We start from the raw sequence: 18,355 nt of genomic DNA on the forward strand, positions 1-18,355 counted from the left end.
ATCCCAGAGCGGGGACAGCGGGCACGTCGCAGCGGGTGCCACCCCCGTGCCACCCCCGTGCCACCCCGGCCCCCCCCCATCAATGCGTGCTGGGGCACCCTGCTGCCAGCGGCACGTCAGGGCCATCAGGACGCACTCGGCTGGCGCTGGAAAAGGCTTTTGCCCCCTGGATGTTCTCTAATGGAGCCGCCGCGGCCCCCCCGCGCCGCCGGGCAGCGGCTCTAATGCAGCGCTGCGGGGGCTGCTGAGCGCCCACCCCCCCTCGGCCCCGCTCTGCTCCCCCCGCTCCTGAGAGCGGCCCCGGCGCGGAGGGAAGGGAGGGGGAAAGCCCCGACCCCTCCTCGCTGCTCCTGGGAAACGTCACGACTCAAAAACCTCTTATTTATTGTGTATTTTTTCCCTGTTCTTCCCCCCCCCCCCCCCCTTTTCTCCCTGTTGGTTTCTCTCGGCGAGGAGGTGCCAGCCGGGGTCAGGTGCCAGCAGGGCACCTCTGGGTGCCCGTCACACCAGGGGGATGTTCTCCCCCGGACCACGAGAGCCTTTGGGTGTGTCCCTGGCACGGTGGGCACCGAGGGCTGAGCCCCCTGTCACCGGGTCCCCACCGCGGTGGGCACTGCCAGGCAGGAGCTGAGCCCCCCCTCACAGCGACCCCACCACGGTGGGCACCGCTGTCAGGGGCTGCCCCTGGGCACGGCTGCCCCGGTGCCACCTTCGCTCTGCTGCAGAGGGTCCCTCGGGAATTCCTGGGAATAGGGACAGGCCGTGTCACCTCGTCCTCTGGGAGCTGCGGGTCCCGCCCGGCCGGGCGCAGTCACTGCTCATCCCGGCAGCGTTTCCACCGCTATTTTTGCTTCTTTTCCCCCCCAGAAGCAACACGTCTGCCCGGGCAGGACCCTCGTGCCACCCGGCAGCGGCACAGACGCTGTTCCACCGCCCGCTCTGCGGTGCCGGGGCGGGTCCCGCTGGCCCAGGTGACCCCGGCGACGGTCCCTTCCAACCCCCAACCATCCAGCCATTCCCAATATCCTGTCTCCCGCTCGCTCCTCCCTCCCCATCACCTGTGCCCTCCCCTGGGCCCGGCTGCCTCTTCCGCCGGCAGCAGGTGACGGCCCCCGGTGACAAGAAGGTGCCACCCGAGGATCGCTGCCGGCCCCGGGGGCTGCGCCGCCCTATCACCGGCTAAAACGTAGGGGGCCTTTAAGAGGGAGCGGAGAGAGAGAGAGAGAGAGGGGGAGCCGTCTCCCCGCACATTAATCTATCATGAGCTAATGTGTTTTTCCCATTTGTTCCTTTGTAGAGCGCGGAGCTGCGCGTTCCCCCCCCCCGCACACACACACACACACACACACACACACGCGCGCTCCCGCTCCCGCTCCCGCCGCCGGATCCCAGCGCTCGGCTGGGCCCGAGCCCCTTCTCCGGGAGGAAAAAAAAAAAAAAAACCCCAAAAAAAAGGAAAGGAAAAAAAAAAAAGCACCCACCACAGCGCGAGAGCGGAGGCCAGCAGAAATGGGGAATACACCCTCTCAAGGCATGTCACTCTCACTATGTGCATCCATTCTTAAGTAGCAGGTATTTTTTTTATTCGTGTGGTTTTTTTGCCTTCCTCCTCTTCCTCTCCCCCCCCTCCCCTCCCTTCCTCCCATGTCGCCGGGAGGGGCAGCGGTGATGATGCTCGGGGGGGGGTGGGGGGGGGAAAGAGGGGGAGAATTGGGGGGAAAAAAGAAAAAAATCATTGCTCCCGGCGTTGGAGTTTTGGTGGCTGGGGGTTGACAGCCAGGAAGGGAGTGTGAGGGGTGGTGGCGCTCCGGGGTGGGGGGGGTCTGTGCCAGGCACTGGGATGTGGTGACAAACCAGGGGGTGGGGGTGCTGGGGGTGCTCAGGTGGTGCCGGCGGTGATGCTGCTTTTTGGGGTTGTTTGTTGTCGGGGGGCGGCTCCGAAGGGACAAAGTAGCCGGAGAGCCGCTGTCCTAGAAACGGGGGAGCGCCGGGGGTCTGGGGGGCGGGGGCTCGCCGGGGGGCTCGGAGGAATCGCGGATTGTGCCCGTGGCTCGCTGATTGTGCCCACGGCTCGCTGACTGTGCCCATGGCTGTTCCCGCTCCCTGCTCGCGGCGCTGGGCGTTAAATGGGATGTTTTGCTGACCGAGCCGGGCTGGTGCTGCCGGGCTCTGGATTTCCTTTCTCCAGGAGGCAGATGGGCGAGGAGGGAGGCTGCGGGCTCTCCCCTACCTGCTGCCTCCCCGCTTTCCTTTCCCCCCCTCACCCTCTGCCGAGACACAAAGGGCAGGACGAGCTCACAGGGCTGCAGGTCGCCCCTTGTGAGATATTTTCGGCGTCCTTTGCGGGAGGGAAAAAAAAAAAAATAGAAAAAAAATCTGGCGCATCCCGGGCTGGGCTGGGGCGTGGAGGGGGGAGGCGTCGGGGAGGGAAACTTAAAATAACTCCGGAGGTTGCCCGCCCTGTGCCACGGCCCAGCTGCTCCCCGCGTGTTCGGGGGGCGAAGGGGAGCCCCCCTGGCGGGGTCTGATCCCCCCGCGGGAGCAGGGTGGGTGTGTGCGGGTGGGTGGGTGGGTGTGCACACGCGTGTGTGATGCAGCCGCCAGCGCTGCCCTGCCCCGTGCCAGCCCCCGGTGGGTGACGGGGACGCTGGCGGGGTTCTTCTGCCGTGGGTGGGGGTCCCTTTGTCTGCCCTCGCCGCGGGGAGCTCAGCCCTCGCCCCGCAGCCTCTCCCCTCTTTGTTCTCTCCCCGTTCGCCCGGGCTGTGCTCGCACAGGCTGGGGAGTGGCGATGCTTCGGCCCCCGCGTGTGCCCACCCACCCTCTGCTGCTGCCTCCCGGTGCCAGCCCCCAACTCCCCGGGAAGTTGGTTCTGGCGGGGCTGGGATCCGGGAATGCACCCGCGGGAGCTACGCCCCTTCCCAGGCGCCTCGGGGGTGGGAGCGGGGGTCACATCCCGCCGCCTCCCGCTCAAGGATGGAGATGGAGGGGTCCCGGCTGGGGGGGGGGTGGGTCCTGCGCTGCTTCCAGGCAGGGGGTTCAGCCCTTCCTATAGCTGGGTCAGTCCCAGGGACCCCAAACTTGCTCCAGCACGTGGATCTTGGGGGTCGCAGGGGCTTTTCAGTCCCTCTGGTTGCTCCGTGGCTTTCCCAGCACTGCAGACCCCCCTCCTCCCCCAGCGCATCCCGGGGTTCAGGGCAGTGTGTCCCCCCTCCCCCGAAGCTGCCTGAAGCCACACGGTCGCTGCAGCCCCATCGCTGCAGCCCCAGCGGTGGCTCTTCGCTCATTTTAATGAGGATTGCATTTCCGATGTGCTAATTATCTCCCACCAGACTGCCCCCGACGCTGCCAGCGTTCACCCGCCTGTGGAAACGGCTCCGTGCTCCTGGCAGGAGCCCTGTCTGATCCCACAGGGAGCTGCCGGTGGGCTGTGACCCCCCCTTGGGGGGGCTGGGATGGCAGCGGGGAGAGGGTGAGGAGCCCCGGGCCCTGGCAGGGCTGTCACAGGGCCGGGGGCTTTGTATGAAGGGAGGTTTGGTCTTTGTCAGGAGCCGTCCCTCCCCTCCCGGCAGGGTGGGATTCTCACCCTGGTTGGCTTTTCATGAATTGTCCTCTCTGGGGTCTGGGAGATGCTCGTTCCCCTCCCGGGGAGGTGGGCTGGAATGGGAGAGGGTGGGGGGCACCTTGGATGGCTCTGGCTGAGAACTGGTGTGGTGACTGCACTGGACTGGGAGGTGGTGGGGTCACGCTGGGGGGGAGGGTTAATGTTGCTGCCAGGCTCGGTCCTGGTCCCCCACGCAGGAAAACCACATATCTCCCCCAAAATGCGTTTTTTCCCTCTATGGAAAGAGGGATAAAGGAATCTCTGCTGTGCTGGGGGTGGGTGTGTGCCCGGGTCATGAACCTGCTCCATCCTGGCTGGACACACGGGTGGGGAGGACACGTTTGTCCCCCTCCCTCTCCATCCTTCCTTGCCTGCCCTGGTGGGAAACACCCACCCGCGCCTGCCCCGCCTTTCTTTTCCCTCCCTTCCCAACCTTTCCATGGGAACAGGGCGGCCCCGGGTGCCCTTGGCTCTGGCAGGGACCCGGCTCGGTGCTGCCTTGCCACCGTCCGGGGGCAGGAGAGACCCCCCCGGCACGTCTGCAGGGCAGGAGGGGCAGAGCCGCCGGGGCAGGGTTTAATTAGAGCCATCGATCCTCCGCCTTGCCGAGCATCGATCCCCGCCGGGGCACGGGGCGGCTGCCTCTGCGGCCCGGGGACACGCCCGGGACACGTGGGAGCCGTGTCCCATGGCAGAGAGAGTGGCCAGGGGCCGTGGGAGCCGTGTCCCATGGCAGGGGGCAGTGGGGGCCGTGTCCCATGGCAGGGGGCAGTGGGAGCCGTGTCCCATGGCAGGGGGCAGTGGGGGCCGTGTCCCATGGCAGGGAGAGTGGCCAGGGGAGTGGGAGCCGTGTCCCATGGCAGGGAGCATTGGGAGCCATGTCCCATGGCAGGGAGTGTGGCCAGGGGTGGTGGGAGCCGTGGCCAGGGGTGGTGGGAGCCGTGTCCCAGGGCAGGGGGCAGTGGGAGCCGTGTCCCATGGCTGGGGAGGTGGGAGCCGTGTCCCATGGCAGGGAGCGTGGCTGGGGAGGTGGGAGCCGTGTCCCAGGGCAGGGGGCAGTGGGAGCCGTGTCCCATGGCAGGGAGCGTGGCCAGGGGCCGTGGGAGCCGTGTCCCATGGCAGGGGGCAGTGGGAGCCGTGTCCCAGGGCAGGGAGCGTGGCTGGGGGGGTGGGAGCATCCCCACCCAGCCAGGGTTGGTGTGCAGGAAGGGGGCCGGGGATGGGGCCGGGCTGGCTGTGCCCTCTCGGGGGCAGAAGAGGAGGGGAAGGGATGTGGGAGCGAGTCCTGAGAAGGGCAACGGAGCTGGGGAAGGGGCTGAGGGAGCTGGGGGGGCTCAGCCTGGAGAAAAGGAGGCTCAGGGGGGACCTTCTGGCTCTGCAACCCCCTGACAGGAGGGGGGAGCCGGGGGGGGTCGGGCTCTGCTCCCAGGGAACAAGGGACAGGAGGAGAGGGAATCATCTCAAACTGCTCCAGGGGAGGGGCAGGTTGGACAGCAGGAGGAATTTCTTTATGGAAGGGGTTGTTAAACATTGGAAGGGGCTGCCCAGGGAGGTTTGGAGTCCCCACCCCTGGAGGTGTCCAGGGAAGGACTCAGTGGCACTCGGTGAGGACTGGGCACAGGTTGGACTCGATGGTCTTGAAGGGCTTTTCCAACTGCAATGATCCTGTGATCCTGGGTGTCCCCAGGGTGCTGAGGGCATGGACGAGCCCACTGAGGCTCCTGCTGCTGAGATTTCCTTTCCAAGCATGTTGGGGAGGAAAGAGGGAAGGCTGGAGGGGTGTTTTGGAGAGGCTCAAGGGGTGCACTGGGGTTTGGGAAGCCGTGGGGTGCAAATGGGGAGCAGGATGGGTGCTGTGCCGTGGTCCCTGCTCCTGGCAGGAGTCAGTTCTCCAACATTTTGCTCCGTCCCTGGTGCTGGGGGTTCATCCCTGGTGCTGGATGTCGTGTCCCTGTGGTGGAGCAGCACTCCTATAATTTGCAATCCATGAATCCACTCGCTCCAGCCCTCCAGCTCTTTGCCCTGGAGGTGCTGGACCTGCAGCAAAGTGGCCTGAGGGGGGTCAGCACCCCCAGCCCTGGGGGGGCTGCGCTTGGGAAGGGCAGTGCTGGCTGGAGGGGAGGTACAAGAAGGATGGAGATTCCTGTTGGTGCCACTCCCGTGGCTGGGAAGTCCTTCCATGCCCAGCTCTTTCCCAGCAGCTGTGGCCAAGTTTTGGAATTTTTACCTTTATTATTAAATCACCTTTGGGTGGGGGAGGTGAGAAACGGGGCTCTGAGTAACCTGGTCTAGCGGGAGGTGCCCCTGCCCATGGCAGGGGGTGGGAACTGGATGATCTTTAAGGTCCTTCCAGCCCAAATAATCCCGTGATTCTATGGAATGCCCAGCCCAGGCTCCCGGGGGTTGAGTGTGGAGGCTGCTCGGCCGAGCTTTGAGGAATTCTTGGATTCACAAAGCTCGAGCAGCCCTGTTGGCACCACCTGGGGAGGCCTGAACCCCACGATGGGTCCGTGCCAGGGGGTCTCACCCCCCCAGGCCCCCCAGACAGGCTCCATCTCCCGCAGCCACATGGATTTGGGGAGGGCCCAGCTCAGCCCCACGAGGATTTTGGGCTGTGTTGGCACCATCAGCTGTGCTCCCTGCCATCCAAGGGCCTCATTAACCCCCCTCTTGGCTGTGCCAGGCTGCAGGTGCACCGGGGCTCGAGGACTCTCTCAGCAAAGGAGCTTCAATGCCTGTTAAAAAATTACTGATTTGCTCCTCTCCGCCCGACGGGGATAATGAAACTTTGCTGTCAGCTGTTTTTATTTTTTCCCTCCCCCTGCACGGTTTCCACTTTCAGAATAAATGCAAATGATGGATTTTTAATTTTTTTTTTTTTTTTTTTTAAATTCATCTCCAACAGAAGGGCTGATGGAGAGGGCTGGGTGGGGGCGGGAGGAAGAGGAAGGGGGAGGGGGACGAACACTTATGGTTTGTTTGTGTTTTTTGCCCCCTCTGCTGAAATGTTCTGATTGCAGAAGGGAGATGATGCATTTGGGCTCCTAGAACAGCTAAATAGCTCCAGGCTGGGAAATGTAGCATCTGCATTCCAGCTCCAAACTGGGAACCAGTGCTCCAGCAGATCTGGGAAAGGGGAGTCGAGGAACAGCTTCTCTTCCAGCCCCATCCCCTGCCTTGGGTCGCTCCGTGGCGTGGAAGTGCTTGGAAAGGGACACCCAGAAAGGGATGGGGTGTGGCTGGAGGTGAGGCCTCCCTGGAGTGCAGCACTTCCCTGCTCCAGCCGAGCTCCTTGGCAGCCTTGGATGGTGTTGTCAGGTCTCCTGCACCTCGAGTTTATCTGTTTCAATCACAGCCCGTTAAAAGCCTCCGTGTTTCAGGAGCTGTCTGGATTTATGGCTCCCGTCCTGCCTTCCCCTGAGCCACAGCTCTCACTCCAGGGCTGCAGCCCCATGGAATTCCATGGGTTGTCTCCCAGCCCCAGGGAATCCCACGGCTCAGATCCCACCTCCCTGCAGCCACCAGGGTGGGAAAACAGCGTTTGGTTCCTGACCCGCCAGAATTTCCCCCGATCTTCCCTTTCCCAAAGCACCTGATGTTTTCCTTGTGAGCATCCCGGGATTCTGGGCATCCAAACCTTATGGTCAGTGGCTCCTGTTAATTGACTTAATTACCCGTGGGAGGCAGGGATGGCCGAGGTGGGGAAGGGATGCTGCAGCTCCCAGCTGGACTCCCAGAGAGAAGGGCTGGAGAAGTGGCTGCGGCATCTGGTCTGGGTTTTGTGGTTTTTGTTCTAGTGGGATATTTTTGGGCTGAAACGAGACCGAGTGCAGGAGGATGGAGGTTTGGATCCTGCACCCAGCTGAGCTGGGAGGCAGCTGGCAGCTCGTTGTGGGAGCCAGGAGGGAGGAATGGAGAGCTGGGATGGGGTTTTGGGAGGATGCCTTTCCCAGTGTAGGTGCTTCACAAGCCCTTGGGGAAGGCAGGGGGTGAGGGAGGCAAAAGAGGAGAGGGGAACACAGTGATGTGCAGGGAGGGAGAGCAGTTGGATCTCCAGCTCCAGCTGGATCCCAGGCAGGGCACCACAGGCCACGTGCATTTCTAAGGCACCGGCGTGTTCCACCAGAACCAAATTCCCCCAGAACTGGGGAGCTCAAAGCACCTGGATCTTGCCAGCCCGCAGTCAGCCCATCTCCAGAAGCTCCACAGTGATCCTGGTATTTTTGGATACATGGAGAAACCCCTGCTCCAACCGCCCAACATCAGCATTCCCGGGGGGCTCCGGTCACGCCGCTCTTCCCGAGCATCCCTTGGCTCCAGGGGCCAGAGCCAGGGCTTGCCATCCCAATCCCCATCCCAATCCCCATCCCATCCATCTGTCAGCGGCTCGGAGGCGAGTGGTGCAGCAAGAGGGTGTGAAACAACCACCTGCCAGTTGACTTTCCCGCTGCTTGGGGGAGCTTTGGCAAGGGCAGAGCCGGAGAGGAATAAATTCCCCTCTGCCGTGTTATTTGTGGGGATGCTGTCACGGCACTCAGGGGTTTTTATTTGGCTCGGTGGTTTTATGTTAATGAACCAGCTCTCCCTCTCTCTCTCTCTCTCCCCTGCACGCCGAAAAGAGGCAGGGAAAAAGTGTCACTTTGGATCTTCACGCATGGAAAAATACAGCCCCTCCCTCCCGCAATTAGAGCCGGATCTCCGGGAAGGAGCAGCGGGAGGTGGCGGGGCTGGAGCCGCTCCCGCCCCGAGTCCCTCTCCCGCCCTGCTCCGGCCAGCGCGTGCCTTTCCCGGCTTCCACATCCCCTTCGCAGCGACCTCCCAGGCCCGATTCCCACATCCCAGGCAACGGGAGCATTCCAAGCTGCTCTGCCAGGGCTGGATCTCGACAGCTCCTGAGCACTCCCGGGAGGGAGGAGGGCGGGGTGGCTCGGGGTGACGCCGCCTCCTCCCCGGCGCTGCGGGGCTGCTTTGGAGCGCTTTTTGCTTCCCAGATAATTTCTTGCTTCCCGGATTATCTTTGCCCCTGTGGAGCGTGTCCAGCTGGGAGGGAGCTCCAGCACCCCCGGCAGCCCTGGGGACCAGGACCCCTGTCTGCGAGGGGCGGTGGGTGCTGGAGGGGGTGAGGAGGAGCACGAGCTCGGTGTTGGCCAGATCCAGGTTGGCTCAGGGCTGTCGGGATCCGGGATCCAGGAGGGAAGCACAGAGGAGACGCAGTGGGAGCTGCAGGGCCGTGATCCTCCTCCATCCCCACCACGTTGGGGTCCGGCTGACCCCTTTAGAAGGGGGTGACAGGGCCATGGGGGTGTCACCTCGATGTGTCCCCCCCTTTGCCACCAGAAGGCAGCGGGGTGGAGGCAGCGGGGTGGAGGCAGCGGGGTGGAGGCAGCGGGGACGTTCAACAGGCAGCGCCCGCGGCGCCGGGATCCGTCTCGTTTCGGGAGGATTAATGATTCCAGCATAATCTGAGGAACATTATATGGCTCATTAAAAACACATTGCCTGCGCCAAACACGGTGGGACCACGTGCTGCCAGCCCTGCCCGCTGCCCGCCCCGGGCCGGGCCCTGGCACCGCCGGGCTGGGGGGTGACGGTGAGGCCGAAGGCTGTGCTGGCCTCTGGGGTGCCCACCTGCCTCTCCTTCCTCTTCCAGCTGCTCTGGGAGCCCTCAGGGCCAGCCACCCAGCTCTTTGGGGATTTTGGGGTGATGCCGAGGCGTGGGTGTGCCCTGGGGAGGGGACATCAGTGCGCCCTCTGCCCTCGCCTCCCTCCGTGGCTCGTGGAGCTGCCAAGCCCTGGGGGAGAGCAGGAGGCTCCTGGGCACCTCTTGCCTGCTCCAAAGGGACCTGATTTTCAGGCCTGGCCGGGGTGAAGGGGTCTGGCAGTGCCCCTTCCCCCCCACCTGCTCCGTTCCTCCCTCTCCCTTCCCTCACACCTCCTCCTCTCTCTCGCCTTCGCCGCTTCCTTTCAACTCCCCCCGTGGTGGTGGGAATCAAAGGCAGGAGCAGGTTGGGATTTTCGGTCTTTCCGCTGCGCTGCGTGAAAAGCAGAGCCTCCAAAGGACACTCAAGGACACCCAGGCAGCTCCTTCCCTGCCCTCCTCCTCTCCCTGCCCTGCAGGAAGCAGGGAATCCGCCCCAGGGCTGCTCCCCCTGGGCTCCCAGCTCCATCCACAGCTCCAGCCACAGCTCCATCCACAGCTCCAGCCACAGCTCCAGCCACACCTCTTTGTCCCTCCCGTGTGAGCTGCTCGGGCTTGGAGGAGCGAAACAGCATCTTCTCCAGCCATGAGGTCCCTCAGGTGGGCACCAGGGCTCCTGTGCTGCTCCCTCGAGGCCTCCAGGAGGGTGCCAGAGCAAATAAAGGTCCCCATTCCTGCTGAATCCCAGGAATATGGGGGGCTCAGGGCAGGATGGCTTCGGCCTGGGTGCCGCCACGGTCTCCATGCTGGGATGTGGCGGGACCTTGAGCGGATTTTTGGCTGCCTCCTGACTTGGTATCTCAGCCAAAACAACTCCGGGGAGGTTGTGGTGCTCTGCAGATAATAATGAGCTCTTCCCAGCTGTCAGCCCCAGCTCTTTGTGACAGCAGGTCTCTTATCTCCCTTCCACACCTGGGGAAGCCAAGGTGCTCCCAGGGCAAGTCCTTGGCCCAGGGACAGGCAGGTGAAGCAGGGAGCAAATCCAGGAGCCAGGATCTGCTGGAGGGGTCTCAGGGTTGGGCGGCTGCCAGCTGGAAACACCCCCAGCCTCCTCCTCCTCCCCTCGAGGAAATCCTGAGGATGGGATCAGAGGGCTTGGTTCTCCACGGAAAGAGGAGCCACCTTTGGCCCCCTCCTTCTCCTGTTTCCACCAGAAAACCTGTGTTTTGTCACTCAGGCCTCACGATGAGCCAGGGGAGAGGGAAGGACATTCCTGCAGGTTCGCTCCGGGAGCGTTTCCCCCGGCGCGTCACAAAACGTGGCATAAATAATTAAAGCCCCAATTATCAAAACAAAGGAACGAAGTGCATTTCGGAAGGATTTTCCACTCACATTTCGTGCTTTTTGTTCGCCTTTAAGATTATTTTACTCACACTGGGCGTGAAAATCCGTTCCCGAAGCAGCAGCCTGTGGATCCACGCCCCGATCCGCAGGGACACAAGTGGCTGTGGAGCCTCAGCAGCGGCCAGGGGGCTTCACCTCCCCACCCCAAATCCCTCTGCTCGAGGCTGAGGGCGAAAACCCGCCCAAATCCTGGGATAACAGGCCTTGGTGGAGCCTTGGGAGCGCTCCGAGCGTGAGATCCAGCAGCGCTCCCGGGGATGCCGAGCCCTTCAGCGCTGGTTTTTTGGGATTGCAGCCACGCAGGGGTTAGGAATGCCTTTCACCCCCCGTCCTCCCGGTTTTCTCCTCCTCTTTGCTGGGCAAGGGGGGCCCCACAGATCCCCCCCCAGCTGCCTGGTCTCACCCAGAGAGAAAACCCAGAGAGTTCTTCTCATGGAAGAAGTGACTCGGGGGTGAGGACACGAGGAGCAGAGCCAGGCTGGGGGTGAGGGGACAGATGTCCCAGATGTCCCAGATGTCCCGTGGCCGTGATGGATGAGCTGAGCTGGCTCCAGCGCCGGGAGCAGCTTCTCCCTCCCTCTGGCAAAGAAAGGGATCCTTGTGGGCACCGAGGTCTGTGTCCCCCGCCAGCCCTGCCCTTGTCACCCCGCTCCTCCAGGCACAGGGGCGAGGAGAACACCACCCCATGTCCTAAAAACAAAGGCTCCAGGCGGCCCTGGGCTGTTTTTCTGGGATCCAGCCCGTGCAGGGGGATGTTTGGGGGTCTGGGCAGAGGGGGGTGAGCCCTGTGCAGCCCCTCTTCCCTCCCCACGTCCCCCCATCTCTGCTGTTGGCACCGGAGGGACAACATCTCACTCGTGGGGACGTGGCAGGGAGCGTGAGGGGGTTCAAGCCCCCGAGCTGGGGGTGGGAAGGGGAGTTTGGTGCCGAGGTTTTGGAGCTGCTGTTGCCCCCCTGGGAGCTGGCAGGACCCCGGGACGGGCTGTGCTGGGGCACAACCTGGGGCACAGCGAGGCCGTGCAGCTTCGCTCGGGATCAAAAGGTCCAGTCTGTGCATTCTGGAGAAAAACCCCCACAATAAATCCACACACTCTGATCCTTGCCCGACAGACACCCACCCGGGGCTGGAGGCTGAGCCCCACCACAGGAGTGGGGTGTTTTGGGGGCCGTGTGTGGGATGTTCCCCTCCCTACACGTGGGAACAAACCCCCAGTGTGTGGGGATGTTGTGTCCATGGGGCAGAGGAGGGGCTGCCCCTCTCAGGGGGGCACAGCCCTGCTCCCCATCGCTCTCCACGCCGTGTTTCTCTCTCAGATCCTCCCCGCTGCTGCTCTTTTGTTTCAGATTTATGATTTGTTTGCTTGCTCTTGATTTATTTGTTTATTCCCCTCCATCCCCGGCAAACGTTCCCACCTGGACCGCGTTCATTCATGAATCTCCTCCTTTCCTGTCCCTAACCAGGGCTCGATGGAATTGCAGGAGGGAAGAAGCCAGGACTCTGTTCCCTTTGTTTAAAGTCTCCAGGTCAGTACCGGGGCCGGGGGCCGGCAGGGTCCTTCCCCCCCACCCTGCTTGTTTCCTGTTTGATGTTCGCTCCCTCCCCGACCCTCTCCCACGGGCAGGGGCCGTGCCGGGCGAGGGCAGCGCCTGCAGCTCGTTGGTTTTTTTGGGGGTGTTTCTAGGACGGTCCTGCCTTGGTTTCTGCTTTGCATCGAAGCCTCAGCTCCCGCCCTCCTCGCAGGAAGGGGATGGGTTTGTGGAGCCGGGGGCGGTGGTTTTTTTCCCCGGAGGGGTCCCCGGTGCGCCTGGGAGGATCGGCTGCCTCTCCACCAAGTGGAGTTTGCGAGGTTTGAGGTTTTCCTCGTTGGGTTTGGGGAGGAAAAACCTTCCACAGGGGGATGTTGGCCCTCTGGGGGTGAGGTGGAGAGGCAGGTGCCTTCCCTAGGAGCCGCCTCTGGAAGCGTGGCTGGCTTAGGGAAGCTGTGAGAGGGGAAGTGCGGTGGAATCTGTTCAGCAGCAGCTCCTGCTGGGTCTGTCATGACAATAGAATTTATTTCGGTGGCATCTGTCGGCCTCTAATGGGCTGGGTGTTCCCATTGCCAGGGATTGCTCTGGAGTCTCTGGAAAGACTTCAGCAGTTCCTCTTGGGGAGGCCGAGGAGTTCACCAGAGCCCTGTCAATCAGGGCAGCAGCTCCCAGATAAAATAATCCCGAGAGGAGCAGCAGTGGCACCAGTCAGTCCTGATCCAGGTGATCAGGAAACAACCTGCCTTCAGGAAAACCTCCTTTTCCTCTGCGTTCCTCTGCATCCGTGTTCTCCAGGAGCCCATCCCAAAGCCATTCCCTGATCCAGGTGATCAGGAAACAACCTGCCTTCAGAAAAACCTCCTGTTCCTCTCCATCTGTGTTCTCCAGGAGCCCATCCCGTAGCATTCCCTAGGGCTGGGAGCTGCAGGCATCCTGCAGCACCCCTGGAGGGACATCAGCCTGCACTGTCCCACTGCCTCCTGCTTCAGGCTGATTCCTCTGGGAATTTGGTGGCCTCCTGCCCTGGAGCAGGTTGACTTCCAGGGCTGGTGCCAGCTGGAAGCTGAGGGGAGCAGCACCAGTGTCTGTCTGTCCTGAGGGATGCCGTGGCTGTCAGGCAGCTGCAATCCCAGCTCAGGCAGGGAGGAAAACCCAGAGGTGGAGGGAACCACCAAGCTTGTGATAGGTGGGGTGTCCCAGCCCTCCTGACACGAGACCCTGCTGGGTGGAAAGCCAAGGCACTGGAACAGCACTCTGGAATTTAATTGCCCTTCCTGCAGCCATAACGAGCACGTGGTCCCCAAACGGGAGTGGGGCAGCAGGAGGGAGGCACAGGCCGTGCATCCATGGGGGGATCTGCCCCCAGCTCTGTTCCAGCTCCTTTGCTGTCCCAGAATGACACATGCAGTGGGTGTGTGCACGTTTGCCCCCCCAAGCTGGAGAGCACATTGTGGAGAGCACATTGCCCACGGCTGCTCCCATGGGCCCACGTGGGAAGGAAGGTTTGGAGGCTGTGCTGGTGGCCCTGGCTCCTGTCGCTCTCCTCGGGAGCTGGGAGTCTGGAAGCACTGGTGGTTCCATCACTGGTGCTCACTGGGAACTCTGCAGGTCCTGCTGGTGCTGAATCAGCTTGTGGGCACCGAGGTCTGTGTCCCCTGCCGGCCCTGCCCTTGTCACCCCGCTCCTCCAGGCACGGGGGTGAGGAGAACACCACCCCACCTCCCTAAAAACAAAGGCTCCAGGCGGCTCTGGGCTGGTTTTTTGGGATCCAGGCACCACCCGAGCTCAGCCAGTGCAGGGGGGAAGTTTGGGGGGGTCTGGACAGAGGGGGGGTGAGCCCTGTGCAGCCCCTCTTCCCTCCCCAAATCCCCCCACATTCCCCACGCTGGTGGTGATGCTTTTTTTGGGGAATTCAAGTCATTGAATGGATCAGGCAGCACCTGCCTGGAGGTGTTAAAACCAGCACAAGTAGGAAGGTAGAGGGGAGGGGGTGAAGGTCATGGGTAGGATTTGTGGGACTTGTTGGGCTTGTGGGATCTTCTCAGAGCAGAAAAGACCCTTCTGATGACCCCGTTTGACCCCAGTGAGCCAGAGGCTGTGAGGTCTCGGCAGCAGCTCCTGCGTCGTGACCGTCAGTCCCGAGCGGGCGTTTATCTTCCCAAAGGATGCTCTGCCTCGGTTCAGAGGTGGGAATGGTGGAGAAACCCCCCTGCCTGGCCCCGTTCAGCACGTTTGCTGTCTCCTGTCTGCCTTTCTGACGCTGCAGCTTCCAGCTCCCGGGTCCTGTCCTGCCTCTGTCTGAACAAGATTAAAGAGGCGCCGCTCTCGGGAGCGGCGTCCTGGCGGAGGTGAACGCACAGCCAGCTGTAAGGTCATCGTGCAGCCGTGTAATGATGCCACTTAATGAGCTTGCCTCCCTGCAGAAAAGGTGGCTTTGACCTCCCTGAAGGGTTGCAAACACCTGCTCAGACTGACAGACCCGCAGCTCGGCGACGGAAAGCGGCGCCGCTCTTTGATCCCGCGTCGGGTTCCGGCGGGGATGTGGCTCGGAGAGAGGCACCCAGGAAGGGGCTTGAGGTGTCTTGGCGGTGTGGAGGCTTGGCTTTTGTTCCCAAAGTCTTGTTGAAAGGCAACAGGATGCAGCAGGGACTTGTGAGGAGGAGCTGGGGGGGAAGGAACGGATCGTCCGTGACGGGGCTGAGCCGGGGAGTTCCGTGTACCCGGAATGTTTGGGATGCTTGGCTTGTTGTTGGCCCAGGTGAAGGGGCAGTAGCCACAGGCAGGAGAAATGCTGGCCCATACAGAGCAGAGGACAAGGTTTCCCAGCTGCCATGGTGTCCCTCGGGATATGGGGAGGGGTTGTCCCCATCCACCAGTTCCCGCTCTCCTCTCCCCTTCCCGGAGCTCCCCAAGCCAGGATGCTGAACCAGCCCCTGCTGCCTCAGTCCTCCTCCCTGTCAGGCAGCCCAGGGAGGAATAATTCACAGAGTCAACAGCTTTTTAATACCTCTGTGCTCCAAGACAACTTCCAGTGCACTCCTTTGCCTTTTAATTAAAATTATCGCTTCTCCCCCCGCGTGCATCTTCCTCCCCCCCTGCCAAAAACCAGCAAACAACCAGCCTGCCTCCTCATCCTCCTCCTCCTCCTCCTCCTCCCTGGTGCTGTTTGAGCTTTCCAACCACGGACTCTCCTGGGCTGGAGCCTCGTTGGCTCCTGTCCCTCGTTGCCACTCGGCCACAGCTCTTTCCTGCCCGATTTATTAGAAGTGATGGAAGCAGATGCTCCCAGACCCTCCCCTGGTGTAAACAGGGGCGGCTCCACAGGTGATTTACGCCAGGGGCAGGTCTGGCTCGCTGCTCCAGTGGTTGGGTGGCACGGCAGGACCACGGGTTGGTGGGCACGGGGGGGGGCAGGCGCCTGTTCTTCCCCCAGGGCAGTGCCAGAGCAGCACTGCCCGGCTCCACGGGCTTCCTTTCCAGCAGACCTGGAGAGGTGCTGGGGCTGGTGGGCTGAGCCCCCCAGTGTGCCAGTGGATGCCCAGGCAGTGCCCAGAGAGCCCCAAAGCAGAGGTGGGAGCGGGTGGGAGAGGCTCTGAGCCCCCTCCCGGGCTCCCCGCGGGGCTCCTGCAGCTCCCGCTGCCGAGCTCCAGACGTGTCAGCGCCGGCGCTGTGCCTGTAATTACTGTGTGATGCGCCGGAATTAGCCCGGGAGCCGAGGAGTTCGGTGCAGACGTGAGTGTCCTTGGCTGCCTGCGGGGGGTTTAGCGAGGCCGTGGGCAGAGCGGAGCCTTCCATCCCCTCCCGGGCTCGGCTTCCCTCCTCTGCTGCTGGGGAAGGACGGGAGAGCAGCGGGGGCACCCCCGCTCCTGGGGTTTGGGGGGGTGGAGAGAGGCTCCGGGGTGTCGGGGGTGGCTGTTGTGTGGAATTGTGGCATCACAGAGTGCTTTGGGTTGGAGGGGACCTTAAAACTCATCCAGTTCCACCAGGGACACCTTCCACTAGCGCGGGTTGCTCCAAACCCCCCCTTTTCATCAGGTGAGACCCCAATTCCACACCCTCAGGGTGTGGCTGAGCTGGGCAGCACCCGCATCCCTCCCTCTTCCCAGCACTCCTCCCAAACCACAGCGCTGAGCATCCCCGTCCTCCAAACCCCATCTGAGCATTAACTGCTCCCCAAAAGCGTTTTATCGGTGTTTTATCCCTGTTTTGGAGCCACACGACGCCCCCAGGAGGGCTGCACACGCTGGAGCATCCCTCGGCTCCAGGCAGATCTGTCCAACCCCCTCCTCTCCTGCTTCCCTCGCCCGTTTTTTTCCCACTTTTCTGGTTCCTCAGCTCCCCGTCCGTGGCTCTGTGTTAGCCACGACTCCCCCCAGCCTGTGCCAAGGTATTAAAAAGCCTTTATCGTAGTCCAGGGCCTGTAATTCACAGCACAAGAACCAATAAATAGGAATGATTCAGAATCATTTAGCAGCTTCTGCTCAGGAAGAGCGAGACCAGGACCTCAATTAAGCTATTTGTAAATTGTTAATTTAAGCATTTCACTCAGATGCCTTAAATTGTTCCCTCCTGCAGTTTACAAATGGGTAAAGAGCACAGAAATATAACTGGAGCGGTGGGGAAATGCCATTTAGTTGCTGTTTTTGGCAGTGGTAATAGCACTGTAGCTAACAGAGCTTTGATTTAAATCAGAGTAAACCAGGGCTGCCTTGAAAGGAGGATCAACCCCGGGAGCAGAGGTGCCCAGGTGAGGAGGGTGGGGGTGTTGAGGGTGGATGTGGGAGCTGCCAAAGTGCCAGGGAAGCCCTGGGATCTGAGTCCCTGTGCAAGGGATGCTCCCTGTGGGTTTTTTTTCCCCTATGCCCTGTGAAATAATTGTTACACCTGGAGGAAATATAGGAAATATATAGGGGTTTGGGTTTTTTTTTTAAGCCAGGGGATGGTTTCCCTTCTGGCCAGGTGAGGTTTGGCTTTCCAGGTGGGTGAACAGCAGCATCCCTGGGGGGTCTGGGTGGGTGCAGCTCCCAGGGGTTGGTGTGACCCCCCTTCCCCCCTCAATTTCCCCCCTCCTGCAGATTTGCTCAAAGCACAAGACATGGAGGGTCTGGCAGTGGCACAGCTCATCGATGCCAAAAGGATTTGGGAGCCCTGAACCTCTTCCATGGCACTTGGGAATTCTGCCCTCACCAAAGGGAGCAGGGAAGCTGTGGCTGCCCCACCCTGGGAGCATCCCAGGCCAGGCTGGACAGAGCTTGGACAACCTGGGCTGGTGGAAGGTGCCTATGGCAGGGGGTGAGACTGGATGGGCTTTAAGGTCCCTCCCAACCCCAACTATTTTGGGATTCTTTCTGTGGTTTGAGGCTCCGGGAGGAGGAGGGGCCTCGTGCCCCCCAAACCCCAGCGCTGCCCTTGCCGAGGCTTTGCCTCTGCAGAGCTAAAACTGGGAGCTCCTTCCAGGGCCCTGGACCAGGACCTGCCCCAGCTGCTGCTGCAGCTGCTCCTGGAATGTGTCCCCTCGTGTCTCCTGGCTCGGTGGTGGATGTTTTAACTCAGAACCAGGCACTTTTCCCGCGACCCCCCAGGTGTGGCGGGGTGAGAAATATCTCTGATTAGAATTTAGAAGACGGTCAAATGCAGTGAAACAAAGAACTTTATTAGCAGAGCTCTGGGTGCACGAGCTCGTGACCTGGTCTGAGCACCCCACCATTTGTGGGGTCCTTTCTGTACCCTCTTGGTTACCACAGCGGGGTTGGATCAAGGGTTGATGATCTCGAAGGTCTCTTCCAACCCGGCTGATTCTATGATTCTGTGATTCTATGATTCTATGATTCTATAAGCTGTTAAATATTCCACAGGTGACAGGTATTTTACCTTAAAAGGTGATTTTTTGATCTCAGGAGGGGGTATCACCCTCCCTCCTGATGGATTGATGACCCTCTGTGCATGCACAGAGGGGTCTCTCTGCACACCCAGGCCGGCCATGTGGCCAGGGCTGTATTTTTCCACTTTTATATTTTTCCCCTATCCCGACCGAAACGTTCCCCAAATGGGGGCCTTTCACCTTCCAGCCTCCACGAGGCGCCCAAAGGAAAACCCTGGAATTAAAATGAAAGGACAGAAAATCCGGCTGCCCTCTGCTTTCCACCGAAATTCATAAACCCAGACGATTCATTCCTCACAGCCGG

The 18,355-nt window shown here is 61.5% G+C and overlaps 1 protein-coding gene across 3 annotated transcripts in view; it reads left to right on the plus strand.

The window, feature by feature from the left end:
- The first annotated feature begins 1,151 nt into the window (after positions 1–1,151).
- The window catches only part of SRCIN1 (SRC kinase signaling inhibitor 1), a 72,784-nt gene continuing 55,580 nt past the window's right edge, over positions 1,152–18,355 (plus strand). Inside the window, exons 1-2 of one of the 3 annotated variants that reach the window (XM_051794552.1) lie at positions 1,152–1,572; positions 12,105–12,167. Coding sequence is in view for 1 of the 3 variants with exons in the window: in XM_051794551.1 (XP_051650511.1) it covers positions 1,510–1,531 (22 nt within the window). In the remaining 2 variants the exon portion in view is untranslated. The remainder of the gene's footprint in view (positions 1,573–12,104; positions 12,168–18,355) is intronic. The other 2 variants (XM_051794553.1, XM_051794551.1) reach the window with 2 other exon arrangements.

This window comes from Manacus candei, unplaced genomic scaffold (assembly GCF_025592945.1).
Source record: "Manacus candei isolate 608988 ecotype Guabito, Panama unplaced genomic scaffold, ASM2559294v1 h1tg000040l, whole genome shotgun sequence".
In the NCBI taxonomy this organism is placed as follows: Eukaryota; Metazoa; Chordata; class Aves; order Passeriformes; family Pipridae; genus Manacus; species Manacus candei.